A 14,046-nucleotide genomic window follows, 5' to 3' on the forward strand; every position below is an offset into this window, starting at 1 on the left:
TGGAAGCCCTATGTAATAGTTACAAGTTAAAGAGAAAACCTTCCCATTTCAGGTGGTTTTACCTCAGCAAGTTGGAATAGGGAGGATTTATCAGGGTACTTAGTGACATCTGTGGCTCCAGATTGTGATGAGCTGGAGGAAATCTGTGGAGGTTCAATTCACACATTCAGCATAAACATTTGAATAATGTGATCTTCAAATTTGTATCTCACAGTGCTTTTCCAACAAATGTGAGAATGACTTAAGTGCCTCAGATATATTTCCACTAAAACTATGATTTCTAGATTAAAATTGTGCAACAACAACAAGAATAAACTCAGTTCGACGAGTTGAAGATAACACTAGACTGGGCCTTTTCATAAATTGTCTCAAAGACCCTTAGATAACCCTCTGAAGTCCTCCGGTGGTTAATTTTAGCACTACAGTCCATGATTTAGTGGATATGACATGGCATACCTCTCTGGCAGTAAGGGCATGCTCCCCAGCCAACAGTAGCATGCTTAGGCCACCCATCTTCGTGGGATCTGGGAAGGAACAAAATATATTTTTACAAATTTGACATTCATTTAGTGGCAGCTATGCCGAGACATGACACGTATTTTATTAGCCTTTTTCCCAGAAATGGAAACTTGACGCACCTGCCATGGCGAAGTTAAGCTGTGGTGTGCTGTCAGTCTTGGGCACTTTCTTGGCAGTGGCACAACCCTTAGGGGAGTTGGAAGGGAAGGACCACACTTTATTGCGGGTGTTGCTGACAGTGTGGCAGGGGCTCTTGACTGGCTTGTTGGTGGCAGGGCACCACTTGTAGCCCGGGTTAGCCTTCATGAAGGCATCTTTGTACTGGAAAACGACAATGCCAGAAAGGTTATCAGCAAAAGCACACAGGAAATGCATACTATAGCAAAATGCAGCATATACTGAAAAACACAGTGGAGGCTCAGAGGAGGATGGGGAGGACCTTCCTACACAGTGAATTTGATAAAAAAATAGTGAAACATAGATTAAACTATAATAATAAAATATGCAATAATATTATATGTCACACATACATATATACACGTCACCAAATAATCAATTAAAAAAAAACACTGTTTTGCAATAAAGGTCTACATTAGCCTTAACAGCACCTTCTAGGGTAGCCGGAGGGGAGCAATTTTCCAACCTCATCTGGGTACATTGAATCCAATACAAAACCTAGGAGGCTCATGGTTCTCACCCCCTTCCATAGACTTACATTCCTCATGAAGCTGGTTGAGAGAATGCCAAGAGTGTGCAAAGCTGTCATCAAGGAAAAGGGTGACTACTTCGAAGAACACTTTTTTGGTTGCTACATGATTCCATGTGTTATTTCATCGTTTTGATGTCTTCACTATTATTCTACAATGTAGAAAATAGTAAAAATAAAGAAAAACCCTTGAATGAGTAGGTGTCCAAACTTTTGACTGGTCCTATATACACACTGACTGTACAGAACATTAGGAACACCTTACTAATATTGAGTTGCATCCCCTTTTGACCTCAGAACAGCCTCAATTTGTCAGGGCATGGACTCTACAAGGGGTCGAAAGCGTTCCACAGGGATGATGGTCCATGTTGAGGCAAATGCTTCCCAAAGTTGTGTCAAGTTGGCTGAATGTCCTTTGGGTGGAGGACCATTCTTGATACACATGGGAAACTGTTGAGCATGAAAAACACAGCAGCGTTGCTGTTCTTGACACAAACCGGTGTGCCCGACACCTACTACCATACCCTGTTCAAAGGCACTTCAATCTTTTGTCTTGCCCATTCACCATGTCTAAATTGACTCAAGGCTTAAAAATCTTTCTTTAATCAGTCTCATCTGCTTCATCTACACTGATTGTAGTGGATTTAACAAGTGACATCAATAAGGGATAATATCTTTCACCTGGATTAACCTGGTCAGTCTATGTCATGGAAAGTAATGTTTTGTAGACTCAGTGTATAATGGTGTGTATCGACAGTATGGACAGTATATGAATAGAAAAGGTGTGTACAGCAGTAGTTATATAGGATGAGCCATGACTAGAATACAGTTTATACTGTACATAAAGTGGGTAAACAGTATGTAAACATTATTAAAGTGACCAGTGTTCAATGAGTATATACATTGGGAAGGGTAGATTACCGGGTGGTAGCCGGCTATTAACAGTAACTAAGGTTCAGGGCAGGGTACTGGGCGGAGGCTGGCTATTGATAACTGTTTAACAGTCTGATGTCCAGGAGATAAAAGCTGTTTTTCAGTCTCTTGGCCCCAGCTTTGATACACCTGTACCGCCTCCGCCTTCTAGATGGTACCTGGATGAACAGGCCGTGGCTCGGGTGGCTGAGGTTCTTGATGATCTTCATGGCCATCCTGTGACACCGGGTGCTGTAGATGTCCTGGAGGGCAGGTAATGTGCCCCCGGTGATGTGTTGGGCTGACTACACCACCGTCTGGAGAGCCCTGCGGTTGCAGGCGGTGCAGTTGCCGTACAAAGCGGTGATACAACCAGACAGAAAGTTCATGAAGGTCTTAGGGGCCAAGCTGAATTTTTCAGCCTCCTGAGGTTGAAGACACGTTGTTGCACCTTCTTCACCACGCTGTCGGTGTGTAAGCTTTTTACCCTTACCACTGTGGCCCTGTCGATGTGGATGGGGGTGGGCTCTCTGCTGCCTCCTGTATTCCACGATCAGCTCCTTTGTTTTGTTGACGTTGAGGGAGAGGTTATTTTCCTGGCACCACTCAGCCAGGGCTCTCACCTCCTCCCTGTCTCATTGTTGGTAATCAGACCCATAACAGTCGTGTCAGCAAACTTGATGATTGAGTTGGAGAAGTGCATGGCCACACAGTCATAGGTGAACAGGGAGTACAAGAGGGGGCTGAGCAGGCACCCCTGTGGGGCCCCTGTGTTGAGGATCAGTGTGGCAGAGGAGTTGTTGCCTACTTTTACCACCTGGGGTCGGCCCGTCAGGAAGTCTAGACTTACACTGCTACTACTCGCTATTTTTTTAAATCTATGCATAGTCTTTACAAATTACCTTGACTAACCTGTAGCCTCGCACATTGACTCAGTACCTGTACCCCCTGTATATAACCTCACTGTATTGTGTTACTATTTATTTTATTTTTTACTTTATTTAGTAAATATTTTCTTAACTCTATTTCTTGAACTGCATTGCTGGTTAAGGGCTCGTAAGTAAGCATTTCACCGTAAGGTCTACTACACCTGTTATATTCGGCGCATGTTACAAATATAATTTGATTTGAATTGCACAGGGCGGGGTTCAGACCCAGTGCCCCGAGCTTGGTGATGAGCTTGTAGTGCACTATGGTGTTAAAGGCTGAGCTGTAGTCGAGGAACAGCATTCTTACATAGGTCATTCTCTTATCCAGGTGGGATAGGGCAGTGTGCAGTGAAATGGCGGTTGCGTTGTCCGTGGATCTGTTGGGGCGGTATGCAAATTCAATCAAATTTATTTCAAATGTATCTATAAAGCCCTTCTTACATCAGCTGATGTCACAAAGTGCTGTACAGAAACTCAGCCTAAAACCCCAAACAGCAAGCAATGCAGGTGTAGTGTAGAAGCACGGTGGCTAGGAAAAACTCCCTAGAAAGGCCAGAACCTAGGAAGAAACCTAGAGAGGAACCAGGCTATGAGGGGTGGCCAGTCCTCTTCTGGCTGTGCCAGGTGGAGATTATAACAGAACATGGCCAAGATGTTCAAATGTTCATAGATGACCAGCAGGGTCAAATAATAATAAAAATTGTTGTGGGTCTAGGGTGTCAGGTAAGATGGAGGTGATTTTATGATCCTTAATTGGCCTTTCAAAGCACTTCATGATGACAGAAGTGAGTCCTAAAACTTTGTTTTAGAGAATTTGACGTTATCCTGAGGCCCATTGTCATGCTATTCATCTGCCGCCATCACCTCATGTTTCAGCATGATACTGCATGGCCCAATGTCGTAAGGATCTGTAAACAATTCCTGGAAGCTTAAAATGTTACGGTTCTTCCAAGGCCTGCATACTCACCAGACATATCACCCATTGTGCATGTTTGGGATAATCTGAATCCAGGTTCCGCCAACTTCGCACAGCAATTGAAGAGTGGGACAACATTCCACAGGCCACAATCAACAGCCTGATCAACTCTATGTGAAGGAGATGTGTCGCACTGCATGAGGCAAATGGTGGGCACACCAGATACTGGACTGGTTTTCTGATCCACGCCCCTACTTTATTTATTAAGGTATCTGACCAACAGATGCATATCTGTATTCCCAGTCATGTGAACTACATAGATTAGGGCCTAAGGAATTTATTACAATTGACTGATTTCCTGATAGGAACTGTAACTCAGTAAAACCGTTAATCGTTCTATTTTTGTTCAGTGTAGTTCAGTTACCTTCACTTTCTTGGGTACAGGAACAATGGTGGACATATTGAAGCAAATGGGGACAACAGACTGGGATAAGGAGACATTTTATATGTCCATAAACACTCCAGCCAGCTGGTCTGAACATGCTCTGAGGACACAGCTTGGGATGCCTGGCAGCCATACGAGAGGGTTAACACACTTAAATGTCTTACTGACGGTGGCCACGGAGAATGAGAACGCACAGTCTGGCAGCTCTATGTTTTCCTCAAAGTGGGCGTAGAAGGTGTTTAGCTTGTCCAGGAGCGAGGCGTCGGTGTCCGCGACAAGGCTGGCTCTCCCTTTATAATCTGTGATTATCTGGAGTCCCTGCCACATATGTCTCTTGTATGAGCTGTTGAATAGCAACTCAATTTTTAGCCCTGTACTGTCGTTTTGCCTCTTTGATTGCCTTACAGAGGTCATTGCTGGTCTGTACACGTCCATGTTCCCAGTCATATTGCCGTGATTAAATGTGGTGGTTCGGTAGTTGACTCAAAGAGAGAGAAAGACAATAGTTGAAAAGTTTTGAATTTATCCCTTCCTTCAAAAAATGTTGAAGCAGCTGAGAGAGAGCTAGCTATATTTCATTGTATTTTTCTTCTTCATATTTTACCTTTCATTTACTGAGTTAATGCAGCTAATTTAGCCTAATGTTACTCAACAACCTGACTCACACAGAGAGAAATTATATTTATGTTAGCTAGTTGGCTTAGACTGTCCAACAGCTTTGGTTTTGTACATTTATTGCCACCGGGCCCACCGGTGTAACTACTAAATGTACACTCACTGTACTGTGTGATTGTGCACATGGATTGGATGTTTACGAACACGATAGTTAAACTTTGTTGACTATAACGTTATGGTGACAAAAATGTAGGCTGTGTAGCGGTTATGGTATGAAGGTTTGGCTTGGGGAAGTTTTTGTGACTGGTCACAGACAGTTGTTGTGTTGTGCACCGAAGTCCACAAGTGATGGGAAAAGGTAAGAGGAGAAGAGTGTATGATTCCTTTTCGCATCTATGTAATGAGCTAAGTGATGATGCTGTATGTGGCTGCTATGAAAGTGAACTGTGTGTGGAGGTGATCAGGGATGTATTCATTCTAACGATTCTGTTGGAAAATATGGAAGCAAATGGAATGAAACGTGGAGGGGCCTACCTGAATTTGTTTTAGTTCCAAAACGTAACTGGTTGGACTAACGATTACACCCCAGAACAGCCAAGAGTGTGAAAGGCGGTATTAAATGTGTCACTGTCTGTCACCTTAATTACTCCAATTTGTCTCTCGACCTGTGTACCTGTTATAAATGTTCCTTTGTAGGCTAGCTTGTAGCAACCTCATGATGGGTATAGGGCAAATTTGAGTATCATGTAGTAGCCTAAACCTATCGATGTTACATTGAGCTGGGTGAATGGAATATAAATGCAAGTCGTCCAATATGCTGTAATAGAAATAAGATCATGCTCATAAAAATAAAAAAAACGTCCTCCCTAATCTTAAAAAAAGTCACCGACCGCCACTGCTGAAGAAGTGTTACATAACAGAACTTTCATATTTTGCTGGACTTCATTTGCATAGAGACAATCCAAAACAAGCTACGGTAGACTCATTCAGTAGTGTGCATACATTGTCGCTTTAGATAGTTTCATGGCCTATAAAGGTACTAGAAAGATAGATAATGCATGTCTTACATGTCTAGGTATGGCTACGACACTCCAGTTTCAAATGAGTTTGATTGTGATCCTGTGTTGTAACTCTTGATCAGCTTCAGGGTTCATTCTATCTGAATTCTAAATCAAATGATATTGTTGGCTTAAAGAAACAGTAAGGGGTGAACCCTAACATGCTGACCACACCGCTCGTGTCATGATTGCAGGGCCTCCCGAGTGGCGCAGTGGTCTAAGGCACTGCATCGCAGCGCTAGCTGTGCCACTAGAGATTCTGGGTTTGAGTCCAGGCTCTGTCGCAGCCGTCCGCGACCGGGAGGCCCATGGGGCGGCGCACAATTGGCCCAGCGTCGTCCGGGTTAGGGAGGGTATGGCCGGCAGGGATATCCTTGTCTCATCGCGCACTAGCGACTCCTGTGGCGGGCCGGGCGCAGTGCACACTGACACGGTCGCCAGGTGTATGTGTTTCCTCCGACACATTGGTGCGGCTGGATTCCGGGTTGGATGGGAATTGTGTCAAGAAGCAGTGTGGCTTGGTTGGGTTGTGTTTCGGAGGACGCATGGCTCTCGACCTTCACCTCTCCCGAGTCCGTACGGGAGTTGCAGCAATGAGACAAGACTGTAACTACTACCAATTGGATACCACGAAATTGGGGAGAAAAAAAAGGTGAAAAATACAAAAATACAAACAAAAGAAATCTGGGTTGCCAACCGCCATATAAAGTCCAAAGAAGAAGAAGCCTGAAGAAGGAAAGATTACTAGAAACAAACTCAGTTTACCCTTTTATCTGTGGATTAATTGTCAGAGTAGAGGACCTTGTGCATTTCATGTAAAATAACAACCAACTGTTTAAATCCCAGGACAAACTAGCTAGCAACAGCAAGCTAGCTAGCTAAATCGCCATAAATGTTTAATGCTTTTCGACTTGTCTCCAACATTAATATAGTTGTGTGTCCTGGTGTGGGTGGACAAAATCAACATATGCGCAATGGTGCGCGAGCGGTCTGGTCTGAAAATGTTCACTTTTGTCATCATGCATTGATGTCACTGGGAGACTAAGTGAACATTTTACTTAATTGGATGTTAGAATTCGCCCCTAAGAGAAGTTTGACAATTCCAGAACGGGATTTTGGTGATGCTCACCTCCTTGGCCATGTCGGTGTACTTCTGTTTCTCTTTGGGCTCCAGCACGGCCCACCAGTCAGCCAAGATCTTGGTGGCACCACGGTTGTCCAGTCGAGGGTGTTCCTGCCTCACCAGCGATCGGTGGCGCTTGCAGAAAAGCAGGAAGGCATTCATGGGCCGGCGGGCCCGCTGCTCTGAAGAGTCCTCTTCCCCCTCCATGGGCCCCCCGCATGGCACCTTCGGCCCCCGGGTCTCCCTGACCAACAATGGCTCCTGTGGACAGACGCATCAGTGATAGATGTTTTAATCTTCATCATCACTACCCCCACCACCACTATTATCATAACAATGGTTAGGCTCTATTTTATAGTGCGGATTCAGTTGATATCTCTTTGGAAATAATTCAGAAATGTGTTTTCTACTGAACAAAAATATAAAAATACAAAAATAATTTTACTGAGCTACAGTTCATATAAGTAAATCAGTCAATTAGATTAAGGCATTAGGCCTTAATCTATGGATTTCACATGACTGGGCAGGGGTGCAGCCATAGCTGGGCATAGGCCCACCCACTGGGGAGCCAGGCCCAGCCAATCGGAATTAGTTTTTTCCCCTCAAAAGGGCATCATTACAGACAGAAATACTCCTCAGCATCCCCCCAACCCCCCCTCAGACGATCCCACAGGTGAACAAGCCGGATGTGGAGGTCCTGGGCTGGCATGGTTACATGTGGTCTGCGGTTGCAAGGCCGGTTAGGTGTACTGCCAAATACTCTAAAACCACATTGGAGGCAGCTTATGGTAGAGAAATTAACATTAAATTCTCTGGCAACAGCTCTGGTGGACATTTCTGCAGTCAGCATGCCAATTGCACGCTCCCTCAAATCTTGAGACATCTGTGGCATTGTGTTGTGTGGCATACTCCACATTTTAAAGTGCATTGTCCCCACCACAAGGTGCACTTGTGTAATAAGCATGCGGGTTAATCAGCTTCTTGATATGCCATACCTGTCACAGGGATGTAAACACATTTGTGCACACCATTTGAGAAAAACAATTTTTTGTGCATATGGAACATTTCTTGGAGGTTTTAGTTCAGCTCATGAAACATGGGACCAACACTTTACATGTTGCGTTTATATTTTTGTTCAGTTAATTTTTTTTATATCATAGAAAATGAAAGTGAATACTTCTACACTACATGCTTCGTTATCAAAATGATGTGTGTTTCAGAAATTCAAATGTTTCAATCATATTTTAGACATGGTATTTCTGCCCCCACAGCCAGCCAGGGAGAGATACTACATAGAGGGGGTAAAGTGCCCTTGGCTGGTGGTTCTATACTGGAGTGAGAGGTCACTGCATAATATACAGTGAACTAACAATAGACTGTCGTAAATGTATCATGGGGCAATAGGCAAGTGGGAATGCGGCAAGAGATGTCCAGAGTTATGTTCAGTAGGTCCGAAACAATCCATCTGAACTTGCCCAATAAGAAATGTTCTTTCATTTCAAAACGTACATACTGAACATGACACCTGCAAAAGAGGACAGTCACCTTCTCTAGTTCTTCTTCGTCCTCCTCTTCCTCCTCTGAAAAGTCCAGGGCCTTCTTGGAGAGTAGCGGGTGCCATTGTAGACACTTGCGCTTGGGCCGCTTGCAGCTCACCTCCACCGGAGGCTCCTTACCTCTTCCTCCACCTTTCATGGCGCTGCCAAGCCTGGAGAGGGAGAAAGAGAGTTCACTCAGAAACATCTAGACGCTGATCTTTTTTGCTTTTCCCCCAGCAGCACTATACAAATACATTGGATTGATTACTGACTGAATTCTTTAGTGTCTTGAGCAACTGCTGGTGGTAGGGATGGCGGTAGCGGAGAGTAAAGGTTAAAGGTCATGAAAAGTGATTAGAATACAAGACAGAAGCTAACCTCAAGTACTTCTACAGAAGCAGATGACTCACTGAAGTGTTGCATACATAGTAGCACTGAAAACTCAGTAGCACTATTTTTAAATGACAAGGTAATTACTAATAAAATATCGTTTCAGCAATAACCTAAGAATTACTAGTTGTTACACACAAACACACTAGTGATGCACACCCATAACCCACAGTCCCCGTGGTTATATACACGGGTTGGGCAGATTAAATAAAAGAGGAAAACAATATATTTAAACAAATTCTTGTGCAATTTATATTGATAGGCTAACATTGAGGTTTCTCTTTCATTATTTTTAGGCTGTCTGGCATTAGTGCGAAAGCTTTCTGTAAAGCCTAAACTTTACGCGCGCCAAATAGCCTAAATGGCGAAACGTTTTTGGGAACAGGAAAAATTACGATGTCAGAGTTTAATTCAATAAGAAAATAGCTGCAAAATGGAGAGTTGAAAATAAAGAGCCAGAAAAGTCATGTTTGGGAAAGATTTGGTGGTGGCAAAAGAGGATGATGGCAGTGCATATGTTATGTGTGATTGTGAGGTGCTATACAAATTCGACAGTCACCAGGCGATGACTTCAAATAAGCCTATGGCACATCAAGGGTACTGTAGCCTACTGTTCAGATGGGTTAAATAGAAACTGAAATCTGGACACTGACTGTAGGTCTATAACCTCTCACACAGTCTTAATATTAACTCCTGCAGAATTAAGCGTTTCTTGCAGTAAAATTCAACACCAAAATGTACATTTTGACTAGAGAAGTGGAGATTTGAGTTTTCTTTCAGGATCTTGAGATAATGTGAATGCGCAGTTAGATACTGTCTGTAGAGGTGCTATCTTTACCAGCATCATAAAAGCTGATAGTAGCCTATTTCCACATCATCAATGCATGCAAGCCGAACTGATATCTTATCAGAATGTTGGGTCACAGCTTTCAATTTCTTTACAACCGGTCAAATGATGTCATTTGGAAAATGTATGAAAATGTATGCACTCTCTACTGCAAGTCACTCTGGATAAGAGTGTCTGCTAAATGACTAAAATGCTCTACCAACTTAGCCACACGGGACTTCTTCTAGAGCATCATATGACAGAAGAGAAGCTGCATGTATCTAATTATAGGAAATTGATAAACAAATATCCTACCAAAATGTCAGAAATAAGCAGAAACATACAGGACCGGTCGAAAGTTAGGACACACCTACTAATTGTTCTTTATTTTTCCATTGTAGAATAATAGTGAAGACATCAAAACTATGAAATAACACATATGGAATCATGTAGTAACCAACAACTTGAAATATATTTTATATTTGAGATTCTTCATAGTAGCCACCCTTTGCGATGAGCCATCCCATCTGGTTTGCGGTTAGTGGGACTATCAATTGTTTTTCAACATATCAATTGTTTTTCAACAGGACAAAGACCTAAAACATACCTCCAGGCTGTGTAGGGGCTATTTGACCAAGAAGGAGAGCGATGGGGTGCTGCATCAGATTACCTGGCCTCCACAATCACCCAACCTCAACCCAATTGAGATGGTTTGGGATGAGTTGGACCACAGAGTGAAGGAAAAGCAGCCAGCAAGTGCTCAGAATATGTGGGAAGTCCTTCAAGACTGCTGGAAAAGCATTCCAGGTGACTACCTTATGAAGCTGGTTGAGAGAATGCCAAGAGTGTGCAAAGCTGTCATCAAGGCGAAGGGTGGCTACTTTGAAGAATCTAAAATATGTTGTTTTGTTAAACACTTTTTTGGTTACTACATGATTCCATGTGTTATTTCAGTTTATTTTCACTATTCTTCTACAATGTAGAAAATAGTCAAATAAAGACAAACCCTGAAATGAGTATGTATCCAAACTTTTGACTGGTACTGTATCTAAATCAGGCAACAACAAAAAATCCTGTACCACCTGTCAAAATATTGTTCCCCCATCTCTGACTGTAGCCTACAGTGCATGGTCTATATTTGCAGGTTAGGGTCAAGTGCTGGACTCAGATTTTCACTTTATCACATATAGTCGGGTGGTTGCGAATGGGTTAATAGCAATTGCGGGCGGGTACCGGGTGAACAAACAGCTGACCGAACCACCACTAACGCACACACACACGCACTTCATTGCCAAGTGGCACTGTGAGAACTAAGACAGCAGTTTGTGCATCTGCTTGGTTGAGGGCAAACAATTACCTGAAACACCCATTTCAGACATCAATCCAATGACATCAAATATGAAAGAATGCTACCGTATGTAAACTCTCATGGGAATCTCATTTTGGTTCACATTCTGTAGCAAAAAAACTTTGCATGAAAATATATTCACTAGAAGGTGCTATATTTAACAATTCCTCCTGCAGGGCTGTAGTAGTAGATGGATCAAACTTCATAAGTAAAACAAGTAGCGTTTTTGAATGATTGGATTACATTCTCAGAGGTTGAAAACATGAATTATATAATACTATCTAATTAACCTGCAACAAAATAATTTTGGGGGGGTTGATACTTTATCTTACTGTATCTTACTAAACTATTGCAGGTATTTGTAAGTCATAATCTTAAAAAAACAAGAGGAAATCAAAATGTTTATTAAATTGTTACATGTGCAGTGCCTTCAGAAAGTATTCCCACCCCTTGACTTTTTCCACATTTTGTTGTGTTACAGCCTGAACTTAAACATGAGCAAATAGATATTTTTTGTCACTGGCCTACACACAATACCCCTAATGTCAAAGTGGAATTATGTTTTCAGATTTTGGGGGGAATGAATTAAAAATTAAAAGCCGAAATGTCAATAAATATTTAACCCCTTTGTTATGACAAGCCTAAATTAGTTCAGGAGTAAAAAGGTGCTTAACAAGTGAAATAATAGGTTGCATGGTCTCACTCTGTGTGCAATAATAGTGTTTAACATGATTTTTGAATGACTACCTCATTCATCTCTGTACCCCACACACAATTATCTGTAAGGTACCGGAGTCGAGCAGTGAATTTCAAACACAGATTCAACCACAAAGATCAGGGAAGTTTACCAATGCCTCACCAAGAAAGACACATGGGTAAAAAAAAAGCAAGCATACATTGAATATCCTTTTGAGCATGGTAAAGTTATCATTAATTACATTTTATATCAATACACCCATTCACTACAAAGATACAGGCGTCCTTCCTAACTCAGTTGCCGGAGAGGAAGGAAACCGCTCAGGGATTTCACCATGAGGCCAATGGTGACTAAAACAATTAGAGTTTAATGGCTGTGATGGGAGATAACTGAGGATGGATCAACAACATTGTAGTTACTCCACAATACTGACCTTAATGACAGAGTGAAAAGAAGGAAGCCTATACAGAATAAAACATATTCCAAAACATGCATCCTGTTTGCAATAAGGCAATAAAGCATCTGTGAAACTGCAACTGTAGTGTCAAGACATTACGTGGGCATTCCTGAGTAAGTTCAACAGCAGATAAACCATAGAAGATAATACTCTGAAACAGTATTTTGCCCATCCCCGGGCAGGCTTGGGTAGAACAGGCATTTGTCCTTGTGTTTGTTCCCTGTAAACAAAAATTTTAGAGGTTGCACTGCACCAAGAGCCCAGCGTCAAGCCTTCTTGTGAGCAAACTCATTTATAATGTCTTTAGAGTTTAATTTTCTAGCTAACTGGTTTTCAATTGAAAGGATGGCAAGGCTGTTCAACCTGTCTTGGCACATTGTAGATCTTAGATAGTTCATTATAAGTTTCAGCTTACTGAAGGCACGTTCACCTCCAGCAACTGTTACAGGCATTGTACAGAAGATTCGCAGTGCAATGCACACCTCTCCAAAAATTCTCTGTAGCTGCATCTTGTGGATGGCATTTAGGAGCTCTACAGGAGGAAGACCATCTGAAAAAGTGGCACCATATAATGTCTTTAGATGTCACACTTCATTTTCAAATCCATCTGTGAGATATTTGGAGTACTTGTTTCTCAATTTGTGGCAAGATACAAATTTGGTTTTCAGTCATTTTCCTAAATAAGTATTGGTGAAAACTCCTCGCATGTAGCTGCAATCGTGTGGAACCGCATGTCCAAATGTCTGATTATACTATCCAGAGCCACATAAAACAGTATGTTACGAAATCCAGTGTCTGACATCTGTTCATTTGCTATGTCATCTTCAGTCTCATCAGGGAAACGTTTTATTTTTTTCTGGTGGTTCCTCTGTTCACTGAAACTGAGTAGTTACACCCATTTCATTTGCCACCATGGAGGCTTCTGCCAGAACAGTGTCCCATTGATTACGCAGAGCCTGTATTTCTTCCTGTAGTGCCTTACTGTGAGCTGCTTCAGTGTCCAGAGAAATATTTCCTGACTGAAGAATTAGGCTTCTATTCTCAATATGTTGCAAAACTTTTACCCAGAAAGTGAGCAGGAAGATTGCCTTGAAAGACGAAGTAGCTTTTCAGACCTTTTGCTTCGTTTGTCAGGCTGCAGGTAGCAAGAAGCATGTCTAGGGCCTTGATGATTGACAGTAAATGAGTTGCCACTAGTTGGACCACAGCAATACGCACACTCCATTGTGTGTCTGAAAGGCGGTTAAGACAGCAGCCAGTATTTTCCTTGAGAATGGCCCATCGCTCTGGGCTGGCACTGAACAGATTGTGAAGATGATTCACACAGCCAAAAAAAGTTGATACTTCTGGGCACGACTGAGCTGCATGTACACCCACAAGATTAAGAGTATGCGAGGCACAAGGTGAGTATGTGGCCAGTGGATTCTTTTGCAGTGTGTGCTTGAACTCCCTTCACTTTCCCTGACATATTTGCACCATAATCATAGCAGATTGCCGTGGTCAAGGCTGTCAATGCCATGCCCTTCCAATGCACTCAAAATCATTTCAGAAATTTCACTGCCTGTCT

General features: G+C 42.5%; 1 protein-coding gene across 9 annotated transcripts in view; it reads right to left on the reverse strand.

The window, feature by feature from the left end:
• Positions 1-14,046, reverse strand: part of LOC139537597 (HMG box transcription factor BBX-like) — a 40,964-nt gene that overhangs the window by 10,777 nt on the left and 16,141 nt on the right. For all 9 annotated transcript variants that reach the window (XM_071339089.1, XM_071339084.1, XM_071339087.1 and 6 more), the window contains 5 exons: positions 8,769-8,931; positions 7,230-7,484; positions 639-840; positions 457-524; positions 63-143 (listed from right to left, as the gene is read on the reverse strand). In XM_071339089.1, coding sequence (XP_071195190.1) covers positions 63-143; positions 457-524; positions 639-840; positions 7,230-7,484; positions 8,769-8,918 — 756 coding nt within the window. In that variant the 5' untranslated portion in view covers positions 8,919-8,931. The remainder of the gene's footprint in view (positions 1-62; positions 144-456; positions 525-638; positions 841-7,229; positions 7,485-8,768; positions 8,932-14,046) is intronic.

The sequence above is a fragment of the Salvelinus alpinus genome, chromosome 13, assembly GCF_045679555.1.
Source record: "Salvelinus alpinus chromosome 13, SLU_Salpinus.1, whole genome shotgun sequence".
Lineage (NCBI taxonomy): Eukaryota > Metazoa > Chordata > Actinopteri > Salmoniformes > Salmonidae > Salvelinus > Salvelinus alpinus.